General features: G+C 42.3%; 1 protein-coding gene across 2 annotated transcripts; it reads right to left on the bottom strand.

The window, feature by feature from the left end:
• Positions 1-819: 819 nt before the first annotated feature.
• Positions 820-21,201, bottom strand: srebf2 (sterol regulatory element binding transcription factor 2). Of its 2 annotated transcripts, XM_082143848.1 has the most exons (21): positions 20,948-21,201; positions 13,971-14,245; positions 13,104-13,245; positions 12,728-12,864; positions 12,463-12,612; positions 12,002-12,079; positions 8,786-9,061; positions 8,424-8,538; positions 7,359-7,510; positions 6,165-6,366; positions 5,356-5,531; positions 5,000-5,249; positions 4,715-4,881; positions 4,225-4,417; positions 4,040-4,145; positions 3,803-3,912; positions 3,593-3,725; positions 3,350-3,515; positions 2,945-3,121; positions 2,755-2,854; positions 820-2,655 (listed from the first exon to the last, which is right to left on the bottom strand). In XM_082143848.1, the coding sequence occupies exons 1-21, from the start codon at positions 21,027-21,029 to the stop codon at positions 2,447-2,449; spliced, it is 3,396 nt and encodes a 1,131-aa protein (XP_081999974.1). In that variant the 5' UTR covers positions 21,030-21,201; the 3' UTR covers positions 820-2,446. The 2 variants fall into 2 exon arrangements, with proteins under 2 accessions (XP_081999974.1, XP_081999975.1); XM_082143849.1 differs by lacking the exon at positions 12,002-12,079.
• Positions 21,202-21,911: the final 710 nt, after the last annotated feature.

The following is a 21,911-nucleotide window of genomic DNA, read 5'->3' on the forward strand; positions in this document are numbered from 1 at the left end:
TCAATTGAATGATTCAAATGAATCAGTGTTTCAAAGCGTTCGAAACCTTGCCACCCCTGCTGATCATAACGGTGTAAATACAACAACTCATACCAAACATGCATACAAACAGCTTCTACAAACCCATTGCAAATGTTTTATTGAAAGTAAAATATATCCTATGCAATTGACTAATCATTTAATACGATTAAATATACTATGTGTTCTTATATACATTTTCAGGACTTGTTTTGTTTGTTGCACGGATGGCTGCGCTAAACAAGCCGATACCCGACTATTAACTTCTATTATTCATTTTAAATACCATAATGTCTAATTAAACCGTCTACAAATGTAAAAATCATAGACACTTCAATGTTTCGCCGCCGGGGGGGATTTCAGTGAATCCGCATTGACTTTTCTTGACGATCCGAACCACTGATTCGATTCAAAAGATTCATAAAGGTTTCGAAGCTTCACGAAGCGGCCATCACTAATCGGTCACACATTTTTGACCATTAAAATGATAGTTTGCATGAATGTTTCTAAATTTTAAATACACTATTATCTAAAAGTATGTGGGTTTGATTATTCCAGTAATTTCTGTGTGCACAAAATCTTATTTGTATCACTTATAAATGTGTTTTACATCCTGTTTTTATAGGTAATAAATACACAAAGAATAGATGTGGATTTTTGAAGCGTTTTCAACGTAACAGATTTTATAATTCATCATCAAACCATAGTACATATGACCAAAAAAGCACTATAATAAACCTAAAGAGTATGTCGTGTAGTAACTAGTATGTCGTGTTTAATCAAATGCACACAGAGACATGATGGTTCTTCAACGGCATCTGCTGTTTTATTACAAAAAAAAGTCAAAAGACGTAGAAATTCATACCAACACGTGAAAGAAAGAGTGAATGTGACGGAGCTGCGGAGAGAGTTATTATAGTTAGATATTAAAACACGACCAGAACCTTTAGATTAAATTAATAAAACACTACATAACACACACGCTAGTTTTTATATTCCTTGTTACTCTATTTACAGCTCACTTCTGTCGTGTGTGTGTGACCGTTACATCATCATCATCATCATCACGTGTTGTCATAATAAAAGTCCCGCTGTCACATTTCCAAATATATAAAAGGATAAAGACAAACTACTGAAGCAAAATAACAAAAACACGCCAGACACTAAATATGAAGTAATTACACATGATGAGGCATTAAAGTCGGCATGTGAAATAATTATATAAAAACCTCCATGTCTGTCCCGCACTAGCGCTCTATAAGACTTTGGTCTATGACACAGTTCTGTACAACGTGTGTGTGTGTTCCTCAGTGTGAATCTCATGTTTCAAACATCAGGGCTCAACAGTGAGTGTGTGTTCTTCATGTACATCCATTGCAAACGCACGTTCTCTGCATTACTGATTTGTCACTTGGATCATGTAATCTAGCATTATTATTATGACAATTAAACATTTACTTCTAAACTCTGTTTAAACTAAATATAACTGATTGGTAACTATATTCAGGGATGAATATGAGCCTGAAAGGAGAGTTTTGAGAGTGTGTGTGTGCGCGTGCGTGTGTGTGTGTGTGAGAGAGAGAGTGAGTGTGTTATGACGCAGCAATGGTGGTCGATAACCACCGATAACCAACTTCCCCGAGGCGCAGCAGTGTGTGTGTGTGTGTGTGTGTGTGTGTGTGTGTGAGAGAGAGAGAGAGAGTGTCCCATATGAGTAATTTTACTATAATATACTATAGTATTTTTTCTAGTAAATACTATAGTGTTTTTGAACCATACAGGGCAAACTTCCCATGTTAAATGAACACTGATCAGTGTTTATATGAGTCCACACTCAGTTATTAGTAACACTGAAGCAGTGTTAAAGTTAATGAGATAATTAAGTGATTAATTGAGTGATGATTGAGCATTATTGATGAACACCTGCTGTTAACAAGCAGAATCACTGAAGGAGACAAATCACATGTAAGTCACCATTATGATGATCAGTGTTTGCTTTAGTTGGCCTCTAATCTCTTAGTTAGGTTTACTTTATTGATTATAGCAGCACTGTGATTCTACAGCACAATATTCTTAGCATTTTCAATGTAATCCAAAAGTTGTTCTGATACAAAAAAGAAGAAATCTTACATTTTAAAGCATTATCAACACCATCAGATCATCTTTTCTCTTTGCTCATCTGGCAGTTTTAACTCAGTTACAGCAGCCAAACTAAATGTAATGTGAATAATGTAAGGGTCAAGAGCCCAACTAAAGCACACGCTGATCATCATAATGGTGACGTAACTGTGATTTGTCTCCTTCAGTGATTCTGCTGGTTAACAGCAGGTGTTCATCAATAATGCTCAATCATCATAATGTTATTTATAACACACTGAGTGTGGACTCATAGTAAACACTATAGTATTTTTTCATGTGTGTGTGTGTGTTATGACGCAGCGATGGTGGTGCCCCCCCCCAGGCGTATCAGTATCTGCTGGCAGTCCTGCAGTGAGCGCCGGTCCCCCACTCTCTCCAGTGTGCGCTTGGCTTCGGCCAGCAGTCGAGCTCGGTGACCCGGCGGCGTGAGCAGCGGTAGCGGCAGGTGACGACACGCTAGCAGGATAGCATGAGCTCTCTCGCGCTCTCCACCGGCGGCTGCGGAACACACACACACACACAGTGGGACGTCAACACAATCTACTACACATACAGTACAGCATCAGCTAACCTGTGAGTGAGTGTGTGAGTGTTTACCTGCTGTTGTGTAGTTGTGTGTTCTGTGTCGCAGCAGCTGGTGTGTGCGAGTGGGACTGGCTCCTGCCATCAGCCTGACCGTCGTCTCGTGCAGAAACAGCTGAAATCACACACACACGCGTTTAAACATGCAGAGGTCAAGCGCAGAGGTCAAGCGCAGAGGTCAGCTGTAGCTGGGGTCAAAGGTCACCTTGTGCTGGGCCTGTCTGTGGGCTTGTCCGAGCTTCCGCAAAGAGCTCAGGTCCCTTTGGAATCCAGCCAGTTGGGATCCGGGGGCGGGGCCAGGCTCTCCGTTGGACCCGCCCCCGCGCTGCCATAGGCTGGTTCTCAGAGTCAGGAGGAGGTCACAGACCAGAAGCTCCACCCCCTGAAAGTGTGTCGAGAGTGATCGAGTGTAAAACTAGGATAACTATAACTTTAACAATAACTGTAATAATAAGAATGATAACTATGTTAGCAACCACATCAGAGGACGATGTCATACTGTTTATTCTCAGTTTTGTTGTGTGTCGCTTTAAATAATGTAGTTCGTGTGACACATGCTGTGCATGTAGAGTGTGTTAAATCGGTCATGAGTGAGTGAGTGTGTGTGTACCTTGTGCAGCCAGGTGTTGTTGTGTGACTGACACACACTGATGTTCAGGTGAGCACTGGCGCGCTGGCAGTGACTGAGGCAGCTCACGACTCCCTCGCCCTTCTGCGGACACACACTCATCTGCACCGCCTTACACAGTGCCAGCACGGCCTTGGGCAGCGGGTGACTGACACACACACACACACACACACGTTAGACTGGGGCATCATGGGTCTAAACACACTCAGACGGTCAAACACTCACTCTAGCGTGTGAAGCGCTCGCGGCATCCGCTCCGCCTCCGCCAGCAGTGACCTCACCGACGCATCATCACCCTGCAGCCAATGAACCGCAGCCCTGAGGACCGACGCCCACCAGCGGCACACGGGGTCCCTCACTGCACAGACGACACTGTTTAGACGTCAGCGTGTGTGGAGGCGAGTAAAAACACAGTGTGGAGGGAGTGACACGCACCTGAGGCTGAGTTCTGATTGGCCAGCGCGGGGAAAGGGGCGGTCGAGGGGGCGGAGTCTTCAGTACAGCTGTTCAACAGCTGCAGGAACTCCAACACACCAGTGAACTCCCTGCACAGAGGCATGATGGGAAACAGCGTCACTAGCTGGACGGAATTTACGTGTGTGTGTGTGTGTGTGTGTGTGTGTGTGTGTGTGTGTGTGTGTGTGTGTGTGTGTGTGTGTGTGTGTGTGTTACCCAGCATCCTCGGCGTGTTTGCTGCTCTGAGGCTCGATCAGTGTGTGTACGGCTCTCTCCAGGAGTTTCTCACAGAAGCAGCGGTGCAGTTGTGCGATGGGATCCGCTGGACACACAAACACACGTTAAACCCGCAGCTACACACACACTCGGCGTGTGTCCGTCAGTCCGTCTGTGTTTGTTACCTTCATCTCTCTGAGAGGTGAACACCTGCTCGCTGCTCTCGGACCTCACCGACCAATCACAGCTCAGGAAAAACTGACGGCCCAATGGCGTGAAGATCCAGCGCAGGCAGTCTGGGAGGAGCTTAGCATCCGGTGGGAGGGGCTTAGAGTCTGATTGACAGGCCAGAGCCTCGGCACAGCTTAACAAATAACCCTGAGAGAGAGACAGACAGACAGTTACTGTTAATCATTAGTAGGACAATTATTTAATTCTATTCTTATTTATCTGATGTATTATTGTGTATATATTTTTTAACTATCCTTTTCTTTAACTGTGTTTATTTGTCAATGACGCGAACTCATCATGGCTGAGAGAGGTGACGAAGCTTTAAATACAGAATACTTTTATTATTTCTTATTTTATTACATTAAAAATCAAACTGAGGTGTTTCCCCAGTGCTGCAGATGTGTGTGTGTGTGTGTGTGTGTGTGTGTGTGTGTGTGTACTCACGGGCACACAGCTGAGGTGTTTCCCCAGAGCTGATCTCAGGCTGATGGCGGCCGTCACGTAGATCTGGATCTGCTGAGTCACAGACATCTTCCCCACGGCGCTCTCAGTCAGATTCACGGCGCTCAGAGACACACACACACCCCACAGCGGACGCCGCTCCATCTTACCTGAACACAAGCACACACTCACTGTTTGCTCATGTGACATCATCACACACACACACACACACATACACACACACACACACACACACACACACACACACACACACACACACACACACACCTGTGAGCTGCAGCTGGCTGAGTTTGTGATACACCAGCGCTGCGTCCCGAGAGCTGGTCTGTGACTCCTCCCCCTCGTGTCGTCCTCCTACCAAACGCAGCAGCCGGCCCAGGGGGGCGGGCCTCCGCAGGCAGAAGCGAATCAGGTTCCAGGAGAGGGAGCACATGACGTCGAGCGTGGAGGAGGGCAGGACTCTGGATAGCGCGGACAGACACGTCTGCAGGCTCGCAACAGCGCCCGCATAATCGCCCTGAGAGACACACATATGCACACAATCAGCAACTGATCACACTGCAGGCACAAAAAATCTAGCTTACTGTGTGTGTGTGTGTGTGTGTGTGTGTGTGTTTGCTCACCCGGTAGAGCTGCAGGTCGGCCTGTTTGCGCTGTCTCCAGAAGCGCACTGAGGTGGGCGAGTGAAGGGGCGTGACCGGCTCCCACAGGTACAGCACTCGGACACACCCCCAGACCACGCCCACCCCGCTCAGCAGCCACACCAGAAACCATGGCAGCACACACCATAGCCACGCCCCTAACAGACAGACAGACAGACAGACAGACGACAATTTCAGAGAGTCAACACATGACCACACCTATTACACTCTGACCACACCCTCTCACATGACCACACCCCTCACTCTCTGACCACACCTATTACACTCTGACCACACCCTCTCACCTCACACTCTGACCACACCTATTACACTCTGACCACACCCTCTCACATGACCACACCCCTCACACTCTGACCACACCTATTACACTCTGACCACACCCTCTCACATGACCACACCCCTCACACTCTGACCACACCTATTACACTCTGACCACACCCTCTCACATGACCACACCCCTCACACTCTGACCACACCTATTACACTCTGACCACACCCTCTCACATGACCACACCCCTCACACTCTGACCACACCTATTACACTCTGACCACACCCTCTCACATGACCACACCCCTCACACACTCTGACCACACTCCTCACACACTCTGACCACACCCTTACACTCTGACCACACCCCTCACACACTCTGACCATACACACTCTGACCACACCCTTACACTCTGACCACACCCCTCACACACTCTGACCATACACCAGTCACACTCTGACCACACCCCTCACATGACTCCTCCTGCGCTCCTGAACTCACCGAAGCTCTGTGTGTGTCCGGGCAGAGAGAAGAGTGAGCGTGAGGACCCGTGGGCAGCGCTCAGACCCGCCTGGTCCTCGTCGGCGCGCAGCAGAGAAGGCAGCGGGTTGAGTGACAGGCAGAGGAAGGTGAGCGCGCACAGCAGCAGCCGCGAGCGGTCCATCACACCGACTGACGAGGGCGAGTCCGGCTCGCTCTTCACCTGGAACACACCAGCTCCAGTTAGAGACTCAGAGCCCTATTTTAACCATCTCATGGTCTAAAGCGCACACAGAGCGTGACCGAATCCACTTTTGCTAATTTAATGACGGGACAAATGGTCGGCGCTCCCGGTGCATGGCCTAAAAGGGTTGTCACTATTGTCTTAATGAGTAATGGGTGTGTTTTGTGTGTAACGTGCAATAAACCAATCAGAGTCTCTTCTCCCATTCCCTTTAAAAGCCAGTTGCGCTCGTGCCATGATCGATAAATAAATAAATATATAAAATAATAAATCGATATTTACATGACGGAATCGCAAGCGGAAAAACTGAACACGTCTCGAGAGCGCAAACGGATCTGCTCGTGCGCGAGGTTAAAGCTGTGTGCGTGTGTGCGAGGTTAAAGCGCAAGCAGACCATCTACGGGACAAGATTCACCATATCTTTATGTACACATCTTTACAGTGTAATCCTTTTATTTTTATATTTGGCATGTCTGTGTGCTGCTGCGCGTTCCTGTGTGTTTAATAAACAGAGTGTGTGTGTGTAATAAGCAGAGAGTTCGCACATTGTGGCCCCGCCTATAGGCGCACATTACTAACGCGCACCACATTACTAACACGCCCTTTAAATAACAAAAAAATATTGCGCCATTGACTTTAGAGCAGGTTTTAGTTGGTTACTGGCTCAGTCTATTTCAGTTCCTCGAAACAGCAACGCTCCAACAATGCGCCTGAACACACGATGGGCGCACAGCTGCTATTTAAACAACGTGGCGCAGGACGCGAAAATGAAAACTGCGTCGGGCTGAAAATAGCAAAACACACTTGCGTTGCGCGTAGCACCATGTATATGCTAGGGCCCTATGTGTCAACAGTGTGATAATCATCCACCTGCTTGTGCTCCATCAGCGTGTGTGTGTGTGTGTGTGTGTGTGTGTGTGTGTGTGTGTGTGTGTGTGTGTGTGTGTGTGTGTGTGTGTGTGTGTGCACACCTGCTCGTGCTCCATCAGCGGGCTCCCCGGCTCAGAGTCGAGGCAGAAGGGCGAGAGCTGAGCGGGAGAACTGGAGCCCGAGTCCGACGGAGGAGGAGAGATGAACGTCGTCTCAGGCTTCAGATCCAGATCATCAGACACACACACAGACTCTGGCGGAGAGAGAGAGAGAGAGAGAGAGAGAGAGAGAGAGAGAGAGATCATCAGACACACACACAGACTCTGGCGGAGAGAGGCGGAGAGAGAGAGAAAGAGAGAGAGAGAGAGATCATCAGACACACACACAGACTCTGGAGGAGGGAGAGAGAGATCCAGATCATCAGACACACACACAGACTCTGGCGGAGAGAGAGAGAGAGATCGTCAGACACACACACAGACTCTGGCGGAGAGAGAGAGAGAGAGAGAGAGAGAGAGAGAGAGAGAGAGAGAGAGAGAGAGAGAGAGAGAGAGAGAGAGAGAGAGAGAGAGAGAGAGAGAGATCGTCAGACACACACAGACTCTGACACACACAGAGACTCAGACACACACACACACAGACTCAGACACACACTCAGACACACACACAGACACACACAGACTCAGACACACACAGACACACCCACAGACTCTGACTGACACACACACAGACTCGGACACACACACAGAGACACACACGCATCAGTGGCCACGTTTACATGCACAACTTTAGTTTCAGTCGGACTGAATTCATTCCAAATGATGAACCTGAGCGTAGTGTTAGCATGAGCGCTGAACATGTGATCGGGTTGGTGTGTGTGTTCATATGTCACAAGCTTCAAATCTGAATATATTTTTGACATGTGCACACGGCACAAATATACAGAGTTTCCCGCTGTTCCCTCTCAGTTTTGGTTTTCAATCCGATCGAGTGTTTACATGTTCTCTCGATCGGATTAGAAAAGGAATAAACACCGATCCCAGTCGGATCGATTAAGGCGTTCACATGAAGGCTTTACAGTCCGATTGAGCCGTCAATCCGATAACTACCGGATTATGTGGCTGCATGTAAACATATCCAGTGAAGTAACGGTGTGATGGACTCACTGTTCTTCTGACTGCTCATCTTCAGCGCCAGGTTCTCCTGCCGGAGCTTGTGGTTCACCTGCTGCAGGTACTTGATGTAGTCGATGGCTTTGCGCAGAACACCAGACTTATGCATCTGTCATTCAACACAGATAATCACTTAATATTCAGCAATATTATTGATCTCCTGCACTGACACCATTATACGAGAACTGAGCTGAGCAGGACGATGACACCACGGTTTTCTCCAGAGCGCCAGTATATATAAATGAACTAAATAAATTTTTTTTTTACAACAGAAATGAACCATCACTGAACTTATTTAAACTGAACTGTGATGCTCATGAGACCCCCAAAGCTTCCAGCATGCACGGCACACACACCTTGGCGTCGTTGCCCATGACGAGGTCACGCAGCTCCAGGATCTTGTCGTTGATGGACGAGCGGTAGCGCTTCTCGATGATGTTGTGTGTCGTGCGTCGCTCGCCCTCTTTCACGACTCCTCCCGGTCCTGTGGCAACAGCCAATCCCTGATCCAGGACCACCCTGGCTCCGCCCCCAGTGTGGGCAGAGCCCGTCGACAGCTGCTTGATTGGCAGCTTGTCTCCACCCCCCATCACCATGGGAACGGTGGTCAGGATGTTGCTGCTCATCAGCGTCTGTGAAAGAGAGCGACGACACAACCATAAAGAGAACATTCTGACAAGCATCTTTTTTACTTTATTGTCTAGTTAAAATCTCTCTTAAACTACCAGACATGCTCATGAGGGAAAACTACATTAGACATTGTAAGACATTCATATTTAAAAAAAAAAAATTTATAATTCTATATTTAAAATTATATTTATTGATTTATATATTTATATTAATAATTATTTTTAAATATCGTAAATAAAAAATATATTATTTATTTATTTATTTATTGAATGCCATATAAGCAGCAAAGGCTGCTTTCATCGCAAACTCAGAGTAGTAGAAATTAGTAATCATAATAAATAAAGTAATACTTTAATGAATTAAGAAAATCATGTGCAATAATAAAACAATACATTCTTGCAAACATATAAAGAATCCATTAATATATAATCTTTCAGTCTTTCACATAAGGTCTTTCAGATTAATATTTGATAGAAAATCTAACAAGTCCCTTTTTTCTTAAATATATTAACGAAATTTCTTTAGATATTCTTAATTATTTATTTAACGGCAAATCAGCAGCAAAGGCTATTCTCATGACAAACTCATAGTAGAAACTAAATAAAATAATCTTAAGCACAATAAAACGTCAATAAATAAATCATATGCAGTAAGACATTTCTTACAAAAAAATTAAAAAAATAAACCAATTATAAAAACATTAAACGTAGTCTAAGATTTTTTTTTTGTACAAGAAACTTCTTTTTTCAAAGAGATTTTCAGATGTCCATTTGAGTGGACAGTATGCGTTTATGTTTTTAAATCAAGACATACGATATTAAAAATAATACAGTAATAACACAGCAATGCTGTGTGTATTAACAAACCAATGACTAAAGTGATATAAAATCATGTAAAAACTGTACTAAAACTATAATACAGCTTCAATTATTGTGAAGGTACAGCTGTGGAAACTCAACTATATAGAGCAGTGTTTCCCAACCGGTTTTTGCAATCCCACGGCAAATTCAGGTATGAACACAATAAGGCCATATAAGTAGCTATATGGTGTTGGTGTTGATAAAACAACAAATTTGCATATTATCGCTGTCGGGTGAAAACCTCATATTTTTTAAAGAATTAATCCCCGTGTCATCAAAGCTGGTATTGTGGATGCAATGGAGTTATGAGGTTTAGTCACAAGCTCTTTTTAATACTTTTCATTGTAAATATTTGTAAAACCCACATACAGTAACAGACATAAAGGGTGACCAATAGCATTGATTTTAAAAAATAAAACAAAACAAAAATACGACGTTTACGAGGTTACAAGATACAAGTTTTTTTATTTATTTTTTAGGGTCAAGTATGGTAACCCATACTTGGAAATTGTCCTCTGCATTTAACCCATCCAGTTAGTGCACACACATTAGGAGTAGTGAGTAGTGAACACACACACTGCAAGCCTTGCTCAAGGCACCTCAGTCATGTCCTGTCGGTATTGAGACTCGAACCCACAACCTTTAGGTCACTAGTCTAACTCTAACCATTAGGCCATTTATTTATTTATTGGCATTTGATATTGTCCACGGCACGGGAAACACTGATGTGGAAAACGCTTAGGCTCACTCCAGTCTACCAGAGTTTGTCGCTTTACCCTTGGACACATTTAGCTCTCCTCTCTGGGAAAACCTCAGACTTAAATCTACACTGATCTATTGATGTTTTCAGACTGCCGAAAAACCAGCGATCAGGGGTTTTCAATCTCATCTGAAATGAGCAGTGTTGGGGTAACGCATTACTAGTAACATGCATTACTCAATCAGATTACCTTTTTGATGTAACGAGTAAAGTAACTACAAGTAACGTGCATTACGTAATCAGATTACTTTTTGATGTAACGAGTAAAGTAACTACAAGTAACGTGCATTACGTAATCAGATTACTTTTTGATGTAACGAGTAAAGTAACTACAAGTAACGTGCATTACGTAATCAGATTACTTTTTGATGTAACGAGTAAAGTAACTACAAGTAACGTGCATTACGTAATCAGATTACTTTTTGATGTAACGAGTAAAGTAACTACAAGTAATGTGCATTACGTAATCAGATTACTTTTTTGATGTTACGAGTAAAGTAACTACAAGTAACGTACATTACGTAATCAGATTACTTTTTTTGATGTTACGAGTAAAGTAACTACAATTAACGTGCATTACTCAGATTACTTTTTGATGTAACAAGTAAAGTAACCACAAGTAACATGCATTACTCAATCAGATTACTTTTTTGATGTAACGAGTAAACTACAAGTAACGTACATTACTCAATCAGATTACTTTTTTGATGTTACGAGTAAAGTAACGCATTACAAATAATGTGCATTACATAATCAGATTACTTTTTTGATTGAACGAGTAAAGTAACTACAAGTAACGTGCATTACTCAATCAGATTACTTTTTGATGTAACGAGTAAAGTAACTACAAGTAACGTGCATTACTCAATCAGATTACTTTTTGATGTAACGAGTAAAGTAACTACAAGTAACGTGCATTACTCAATCAGATTACTTTTTGATGTAACGAGTAAAGTAACTACAAGTAACGTGCATTACTCAATCAGATTACTTTTTTGATGTTACGAGTAAAGTAACGCATTACTAGTAACATGCATTATGTAACCAGATTACTTTTTGATGTTACAAGTAACATTAAAAGTAACATGCTTTACTACATTTTAATAACACAAATACATTTATTTGAAGTTACTGCAGATGACGTATTTTCAAGAATAACAGCCACAGTAATAGTACGAATTGTAGCCTCTAATATAGCTAGTGATGCATGGTGTCCAATTTAGTAAACAGATGATTAATTAGAATTCCCTCCCAATCTAAAAGTAATACTTGGGAAATTTAACAATGACATTACTCCTTAGATGTTACAACATTTTTTTTACCTGCAAGAGTCTCCTAGGATAGAAGGAATGGATGGATATTCCGGAACAACTTGAAATTTCTGACTGGCCGTCGGCCATCTTGGTTTGGAGAAAAAAAAAGTGTCCACATACAAAGGCTTGCCACTTGGTGGCAGTGTGTAGGGTGATGCACTAGGGTCCACTGGAGTGGTCGATGTGCAACTATGCCATCAAAACCCATGCATACGCAATAAAATGCTTTTTAATAGCTGTCTACTGTAGTGACTTCTATGCGTGAAAGGGTTAAAATGGTAACAAAAATGTCAATAAATAAAGAAAATATTTAACTATATTTTCTTACAACAATGTAACAAATACATAAGCAATTTCAGTTTAATATTTGATAGAAAAAAAATATATATATTTTTAAGATATTTGATATTTCTGCCAGTCTATCATGGCTGTGAGTGTAGCGTAACGCCTGTTCATGTCATGTGACGTACAGGAACCTGCATGGTGGTCTGGATGGGCGCGGTGAGGGTCGTGATGCCCGTCGGGTTCTGTACGGTCGACAGAACCTGCGTCCCGTCCGGTTTCAGCGTGGTCAGGACCAGAGAGTCCGTCTTCAGGATCTGAGGCTGGTGCACCAACAGCTGAGGGCCAATCAGAACGCAGCATCACAGTACGCAGTTTGTATGCAGAATACACTATTATACAGGTTGTGAACTGCAGCAGGGAATTGTGGGTAAATGTGTGCATGTGACGTACAGGTGACATGGTGTGCATGGGCGTCGTCGACAGCGTCTGGATGGTCTGACCGGACGAAGTCAACACACGCTGGTGCTGGATCGTCATTGGCTGGACCTGCGGTGATGTCATAATGCTCTGCATCTGCGGCTGGAGGACTGAGAGGAGATACAGCTGTGTGAGCAGCGCTAGTGCGTGTGTTTTCCTCGTGTGCATTACGTAATCAGATCACTTTTTTTGTTACGAGTAAAATAGCGTGTTACAAGAAACGTACATCACGTAATCAGATTTTGATGTTACAAATAACGCATTTCAAGTAACATGGTTTACTACATTTTAATAACCAAAATACATTTATTTATTTATGTTTGTGTGAGTGTGTGTGTGTGTTTCTCACCCTGGAAGCCCGTGCCGTGGTTCTGCTGGCAGATCACCTGGTTCTGGATGAATCGGGAAGGGTTGGCAGTTTGCGTGAGCATCACCGTCTGCGGTTGCGCCTGCGTCTGCACAGCCAGCGTCTGCATGGGGAACGTCTGCACCTGACCAATCAGAGCACAGCGTGAGATGTGACTGCTTAATCAACATGAGTTATGTGTCTCGCACCTGGGTGAGCGTGAGGAGGTGCTGCCAGAGAGTGAGGGGTTTGGCCAGAGTTTGAGAGGGTGTGGTCATGTGTGATGGGTGTGGTCAATGAGTTGAGGGGTGTGGTCAGAGTTTGAGAAGGTGTGGTCAGAGTTTGAGAAGGTGTGGTCAGGGAGTTTAGGGGTGTGGTCAGAGTGAGGGGGTGTTGTCAGAGTGTGATGGTGTGGTTAGAGTGAGGGGTGTGGTCAGAGTGTGAGGGGTGTGGCCAGAGAGTGTAAGGGGAGTGGTCAGATAGTGAGGGGGTGTGGTCAGAGTTTAGGGGAGTGGTCAGAGAGTGAGGGGTGTGGCCAGACAGTTGGGGTGTGGTCAGATTTTAGGGGTGTGGTCAGAGAGTGTGATTGGTGTGGTCAGAGAGTGTGATGGGTGTGGTCAGGGAGTGTGATGGTGTGGTCAGAGAGTGAGGGAAGTGGTCAGACAGTGGGGGGTGTGGTCAGAGAGTGTGATGGGTGTGGTCAGAGTGTAAGGGGTGGTCAGACAGTGGGGGGTGTGGTCAGAGAGTGTGATGGGTGTGGTCAGAGTGTGAGGGGTGGTCAGACAGTGGGGGGTGTGGTCAGAGAGTGTGATGGGTGTGGTCAGAGTGTGAGGGGGTGTGGTCAGATTTTAGGGGTGTGGTCAGACTCACCTGTGTGATGGGCTGTGGTCGAGGCTGCAGCAGCGGCGGTGTGCGTGTCTGTATCTGCGTCTGTGTGTGTGTCTGAGTCTGTGCCTGTATCTGCGTCTGTATCTGCGTCTGTGTGTGTGTCTGGCTGCTGGTCTGCACAGGTGTGTGTGGGGGGGTCAGGATGGCGCTGGGGGCCGTCAGTGGGAGGGGCCTCACGGGGGCCACAGATCCGCCCCCCATCTGATCCTCGAAGAGATCCGGGAAATCCCCCTGATTGCTGACGAACTGCAGCATCTCTGACCGACACAAACACACAACATATTATAACACACAGACTGTGACTGTTGTGTGTAACATGCTGAAATCACGACATCACGAACAGCCTCACTGCATTCAGCGAAGAGCCTAAAAGCCCTCAGTGTTAATTTCGTTCATTATAATTAATAATTTCATTATTTTCGTCAACATCATTTTTTCACAGACGCAAACGAGACGATAACTAAATATAAACCAGTTTTGAATGGCAAAAACTATGACGAAAATCGAATAATGAATAAAAACTAGATGACATTGTTCAGTAGGGAGGATTTGATATTTTTAATGTTAAATCTGTGGCTCTATTGCATGTTCAAACTTTAAAAATTATTCATATTAACAGGTTGATAGATGTTTTCTCCAGGAGAATATAATGGGGTTGGAAGTTATAGAGAAATTCTAAATGAATGCATTACAGTTTAACTAAACCCATTATATTTAGTGGACTAAATACTGTAGATGACTAAAAAAATGACATTTTAGTCAAAACTCAAAAGATTATGACTGAAAACTAGCCGTGAACGACTTCGATGTTATGAAAGCAGCGATGACAAACACAGCTCATCACGAGCCTCACACTGACGGATCAGGAGAATACACCTCATTATTACGGGAGGGCTGTGTAAAGGTGAAAGGGGCGGAGCTTTAATAAAGGTCAATTGCTGTCTAACACACTCCTGACCGTGACCTTTGACCTGAGATAATGAGCTGAAGGTCAGTGACTCAAGGCCAGTGATAGATAACACACACATCAGACCTCGACACGCTGTGTTTCCTGTGTGTGAAGCACTGATTTACATCACAGTAATGAGTGACACATCATAAAACACGTCCCAGCGCGCACAGGACAAGCCAAACCAGTGTTTCCAGTGGAGGAGTGTCCCGTTTCACCACTAAACCAGTCGAAACTCACGGCTCGCTTCATTCTGGTCAGATTGGGCTGAATAAAGAAGAATGCTCTCAGATCAAATCGCTGTGATCATATAAAGTTGGACATATGAGTAATGTACACAGTTTAGGGAAGCGCAGTATCTCGGCCATCATATCGGTATCATACGGTTGATATGATCATTTATTGTTGATTTATCGTTATCCACCCGATCAGTAAATTAGGCCGATATCTGAAAGCCGATCATGTATGATTCCTTCATCTGAGACACTTCACGGATTGAATGGCTTGAAATATGACTGAAATCATAAGCTCTTCAGTTTCCCAGGGTTCCTAGTTAGTCATTTCTTCTTCAGAAACAAAACAACATTGATGCATTATTACCAAAAACAACAGTTTTGTCTCGTATTATTTTCATAAGCGATATGGTTTAATTGAAATCATTACTGTCTGGATGTAGACTGTTATTTATTCATGGCACATGCATTTCTATTTTTTATACGTTGTCCAATGACTAGGCATTATTTATGTTTTTTGCAAGGCAAATTATTATGTTTTTTGGCCATCAGAGAGTAAAAATAATGTGCAAAGTTGATGACTCTCACACCGGTTCACTATATGTGTGATTTATGCTGAGCTTTTAATGGTGAGGCTTTTGTTTTTGTCACCAGACACTCAAAAAAAGTATATGAAAATGTTGATTTATCTGCAAATATGATCAGTTATGGGCTTTCAAATATGAAGGATTATCGGTTTGTCAGATCGGTGCATCTCTAACGCAGTTACGTTTATAAGTGTGTCCAACTTTATTTGCAAACAGTTCATGTGAAACGTGTTTAATAGTCATGGAAATGCTTCGTTGTCATTATGTAAGTAATATCTTGTCATTTGTGTTGATGTGTGGGTGAGCTGGTGTGTGTGTGTGTGTGTGTGAGAGAGAGAGCTGGACGTCTGACGAGGTTCATGAGTTTCACATCAGCGAAACACCAGAGTGTGTGTGTGTGTGTGTGTGTGTGTGTGTGCTGGACGTCTGACGGGGTTCATGAGATTCACGACAGCTTCTGGATCTTACTAAGCTTTAGAAACTGTTCTCACTCACTCACTCACTCACTCACTCACTCACTCACTCACTCACTCACTCACCCACTCACTCACTCACTCACTCACTCACTCACTCACTCACTCACTCACTCACTCACTCACTCACACACTCACACACTCACACACTCACACACTCACACACTCACACACACACACACACACACACACACACACACACACACACACACACACACACACACACACATACTTACTCTCTCTCACTCACACACACTCATACTCCCACACAAACACACACACACACTCTCTCACAAACACACTCACACACACACACTCTCATACTCTCTCTCTCTCCCTCACACACACACTCACTCACTCACTCACTCACACACACACACACACACACACACACACACACACACACACACATACTTACTCTCTCTCACTCACACACACTCATACTCCCACACAAACACACACACACACTCTCTCACAAACACACTCACACACACACACTCTCATACTCTCTCTCTCTCCCTCACACACACACTCACTCACTCACTCACTCACACACACACACACTAATTCACACAGTCTCTCACACACACACTCTCATACTCTCTCCCTCACACGCACACACACACACACTAATTCACATAGTCTCACACACACACATTCACACAACGACGGTCATATAATCACATTACTCACTATCACAACAACGTGCAAATTACAATAATAACCACACACACACGACACGAGTGTGTCTGTCTTTAGAGAGAACCACAGAGAGACACAGGAGCGGACGATCAAATTCAGTGTGTGTGTTCACATGATCCTTCACAGAGAGGTTTAGCTTGTGTGTGTGTGTGTGTGTGATCACACACTCTTCATCTCCACACGACACACTCCTTCAGGAGAACCAGAGTCGACTCACGCTGTAAACCTGATGTTTAAATGATCAGCGATCACTGATCACGCTCTGATCACTGACTGAGAATCATCTGATGTGTGTGTGTGTGTGTGTGTGTGAAACATTTACTTTCATTCATGACTTTCACTGACTTTTACATGCTTATCAGTTCATGCGGCCCTGAATCAAACGCACGGCCTTGATAGCTATATAACGACGACGACAACAACACTTACTACACTGATAACACAAATAACAACACTAACCTTAACGTCACTTATAACCACACCAATAACTCTAATAACAACAATCATAACTCCAATAAATAACAACACTAATTATAACCACCAACAATATTAACAAAAATACCAACACTGACAACATCATCAATAAAAACACTAACAACAACACTACTATATGTTAATGAACATAAACAGTTGAGGAGTAAAACAGGTGTGTATCAGTGTACTGGACCAGTGCAGCTCTTAAAGTGACAGTAGCCTAATAAACCTGCAGCTCTTAAAGTGACAGTAGCCTAATAAACCTGCAGCTCTTAAAGTGACAGTAGCCTAATAAACCTGCAGCTCTTAAAGTGACAGTAGCCTAATAAACCTGCAGCTCTTAAAGTGACAGTAGCCTAATAAACCTGCAGCTCTTAAAGTGACAGTAGCCTAATAAACCTGCAGCTCTTAAAGTGACAGTAGCCTAATAAACCTGCAGCTCTTAAAGTGACAGTAGCCTAATAAACCTGCTGTGCTTTAATGTTCATCAAACAACAAAGAAAAAAAAATCACTCGACTAAACTGACTAAGTATCATAAATAACTTTAATCTGTATTTAAGTCAGTGAAGACTATGCAGTGCTATTTAACATTTGATTATTTATTTCTACCTGAAAAACACTGTTTATTTTATTTGTATGTTTTTTCTTTTCTTTTGTGTTTGTGCTGTTGCTCTTAGTTTTATTATTAGCTCTTATTGTATTACTGACAGTTTACTTGTCTTTTAGTATTTTACATTTATATGAGTTAGGCTAGTAGCTTTTGGTGTCACAACCTTATTTATTAAGGTTACGGGTCAAAAACATTGCGGACAGAATAACTAACTAGGCCTGTTTTATTTGTTTTATTTATTCATTACAGTATAGTGGTGAGCGACCAGGCCAGTGCAAAACATCCTGAACATTGAGCCCTGAATAATAACACTAAAAACCACAACTTTAATAACACCGATAACAACACTAATAATAACCCATAATGACAACAATAACACTAAAAACAACAACTATAACAACACATAACACTAATAATAACCCATAATGACAACAATAACACTAAAAACAACAACTATAACAACACATAACACTAATAATAACCCATAATGACAACAAATAACACTAAAAACAACAACTATAACACATAACACTAATAATAACCCATAATGACAACAATAACACTAAAAACAACAACTATAACAACACATAACACTAATAATAACCCATAATGACAACAATAACACTAAAAACAACAACTATAACAACACATAACACTAATAATAACCCATAATGACAACAAATAACACTAAAAACAACAACTATAACAACACATAACACTAATAATAACCCATAATGACAACAAATAACACTAAAAACAACAACTATAACAACACATAACACTAATAATAACCCATAATGACAACAATAACACTAAAAACAACAACTTTAATAACACCGATAACAACACTAATAATAACCCTAATGACAACAATAACACTATAAACACTAATAACAACAAAAACACAGATAACAACACTAATAATAACCCTAATGACAACAATAACACTATAAACACTAATAACAACAAAAACACAGATAACAACACTAATAATAACCCTAATGACAACAACAACACTAAAAACAACTATAACACAAATAACAACACTAATAATAACCCTAATGACAACAATAACACTAAGATAAAAACACTAATAATAACCCTAATTAGGGCTGGGCAATAAAACGATAACGATAATTATCGCGATATATTTTTTCTCGATAAAACGATATCAAGAGTTCGATAAATGTTTGACAATGTTTATGCGCCAAAAGCGTAACGAAACTCATTTGAAACCACACGGACCATTTATCCGCTCGGCTCAAAGTCCAAACGGCAGCTCACTAGAGCCGATGCGTTTACTCTGATCGCTCTCGGTCACGAGATCCAGTGAGAAGCGCTTGAATTCAGCGAAGAACACAAATGTCTTCGTGATTTAAACCAGTTTAAAGGCAGATGAAACAGCACTGACAAACAGGAGAAACACTGTGCGCAACGATACAGTCAGAAGGCTTTTCCGTCTACAAATTCCCATCATTTACCATGGATTTACTGTAACGTTAGCCTAGTAATATTAACTGCACCATGAAATGTGGGATATACATATTGAATTGTATTATATTATTCATGTAGACTATGTATTAAAGGACTAATGGAATATAATTACAGTATTTAGGCTACTGTTTTTCATACAAATACCATAGAAACCATAAAGTTACATTTTGCCATGATAGTGAGGTGCTACAGGCTATGCCTGGTTTATCTGTGGTTATCATGATCTAAATGCATGATACTGGATGACCAGTGGTTAAGTTTAATAAAACTCAAACAGTCAGAATATTACATTTTACCAAATAAAAATTAGCACATGCAGAAACTAAGAAATTAATTATCCAATAAAGCTTTTTATTTTGTTAAGGAAAAATGACAAATGTTTGAATGTTCTTCCTCAGATTTGTGAAATGTTCACCAGTTTGGCAAGAGTGTTTGTCCTGATATGTTCTGAGTCTGACAATAAAGAGTAGTTTAAAACCACAGTTAACGCTCTGGTTTCTACAACTTTCACTTAGGAGCAAAAATCTGCCTTTAAACTTGAAAGAAATAAAGATTTGACTTTTATCGTGATAATTATCGATATCGACTGATATAAAAAAAATTATCGTGATTTTTTTTTTTGGCCATATCGCCCAGCCCTAACCCTAATGACAACAATAACACTAAAAACAACTATAACACAAATAACAACACTAATAATAACCCTATGACAACAATAACACTAATAACAACAAAAACACCTAGATAACAACACTAATAATAACCCTAATGACAACAATAACACTAAAAACAACTATAACACAAATAACAACACTAACAATAACCCTAATGACAACAATAACACTAATAACAACAACAATAAAAGCACTAATTACACCAAAAACAGCGCTAATAACTCTAATAAAAACAACACTAATAACACCAATTACACCGAAAACAATTAAAATGGCTCTAATAACATTAATAACAACAATAATAACAATATTAACACCGATTTCACCAATTACAACACTAATAACAGCATTAATAACAGTCAGCACAATATCTTTATCCTGCACTCTTTGATTCATCAGATTGACGCTGACACACACACACACACACACGATGATGATGAAGAGTTCATCATCATCATCATCATAATCATCATCATCACCTGAACAACCAGTCCAGACTCAACTGTTTCTCTGCTGCCATAGGTTATAATATCTATCTATTATATAAATATATATCCAGTACTTTTACGTGTTATCTGAAGATTTACTGTAGATGAATCGCACATGATCGACTATAACAGTGCAAACAACACAGAAAAACACTGATCTGAACACACACACACACACACACACACACACACACACACACACACACACACACACACACACACACACACACACACTGAACTCATCATCATCATCATCATCATCCTCATCTCTCACCGTCGATGTCTCCCAGGGTGAACTCATCGCCCAGTTCGGATAGGCTCGGGTCCATCGTGTCCATGAACTCGGAGGCGTCCATCCTCGCGAGTCTCTGTCGGGTTATTCGCTCCTCAACACTCGCTCACAGCATCCACACACTCCGTGTATTCACTCGCTCACAGCATCTACACACTCGCTCGGTTCCGCGGTCGGACGAGCGTTTACCGACTAGACGCGGCCATCTTGCGCCTCAGCAGTGACGTCATTCACAAACAGTGAGGATGGCGCCTGATTGGCTCGCGCTCGGCGATCGCCGTCGTAAGATCGGGCGCTGTCGTCCAATCAGATCGCCCGCTCGAGCGTGGCCTGATTGTACGTCGATGAGCAGAGGAGCTCTGCTCATTTACATTCGTCCCGCCCCTCAGACTAAACTCCGCCCGGGCCGCTCTGAGTGAATGAAGAGTTCATGAATATTTAATGAGCAGGCAGCGGGTTGGCGAGAGGTCAGTTAAATATGCAAATAAGGCTGAAGAGTCTCTCTTTGTGTGTGGTTACATCATCCGCATCATCATCACACAACCTAATTTTAGCGCTTTTACCAGCAGAGACGATAATAATTAATAAAAGTTAAATAACATTTATCTATTCTTATTATTAAATAGCATTTCTGACCAGAATACCTTTAAAAGGAGACCTTCTGAAATATATCTCCTGCCAGAGTACATTGCGTGTTATATCAACTTGACATTATGTTTTATGATCAGTTGTCATAAGATTATGAAAGGTTATAAACCAACTTCTGTTTAAAGCATGCTTCCCAGTTTAGATATATTTATATGTCAACTTGATAACACTCGATAAACAGTGAAAGTCTCTCAACAGAACACAGGGTTTATGTGTGGGAGGAAGATCATTTTTATTGTTATAATTTTAATATATTACTAGTTTTCTGTCTTATAACCCATAATAAAATCAAACTGTA

Source organism: Leuciscus leuciscus, assembly GCF_965113295.1.
Source record: "Leuciscus leuciscus genome assembly, chromosome: 1".
NCBI classification, from domain to species: Eukaryota; Metazoa; Chordata; class Actinopteri; order Cypriniformes; family Leuciscidae; genus Leuciscus; species Leuciscus leuciscus.

Coding starts and splice junctions, on each gene's coding strand:
- srebf2 (XM_082143848.1), bottom strand. CDS start 21,029: ATGGACGCCTCCGAGTTCATGGACACGATGGACCCGAGCCTATCCGAA. Junction 12,613..12,727: donor CCATGCACACCATGTCACCT/GTACGTCACATG, acceptor ATTGGCCCTCAG/CTGTTGGTGCACCAGCCTCA. Junction 5,532..6,164: donor CGGACACACACAGAGCTTCG/GTGAGTTCAGGA, acceptor TCTGTCTGTTAG/GGGCGTGGCTATGGTGTGTG.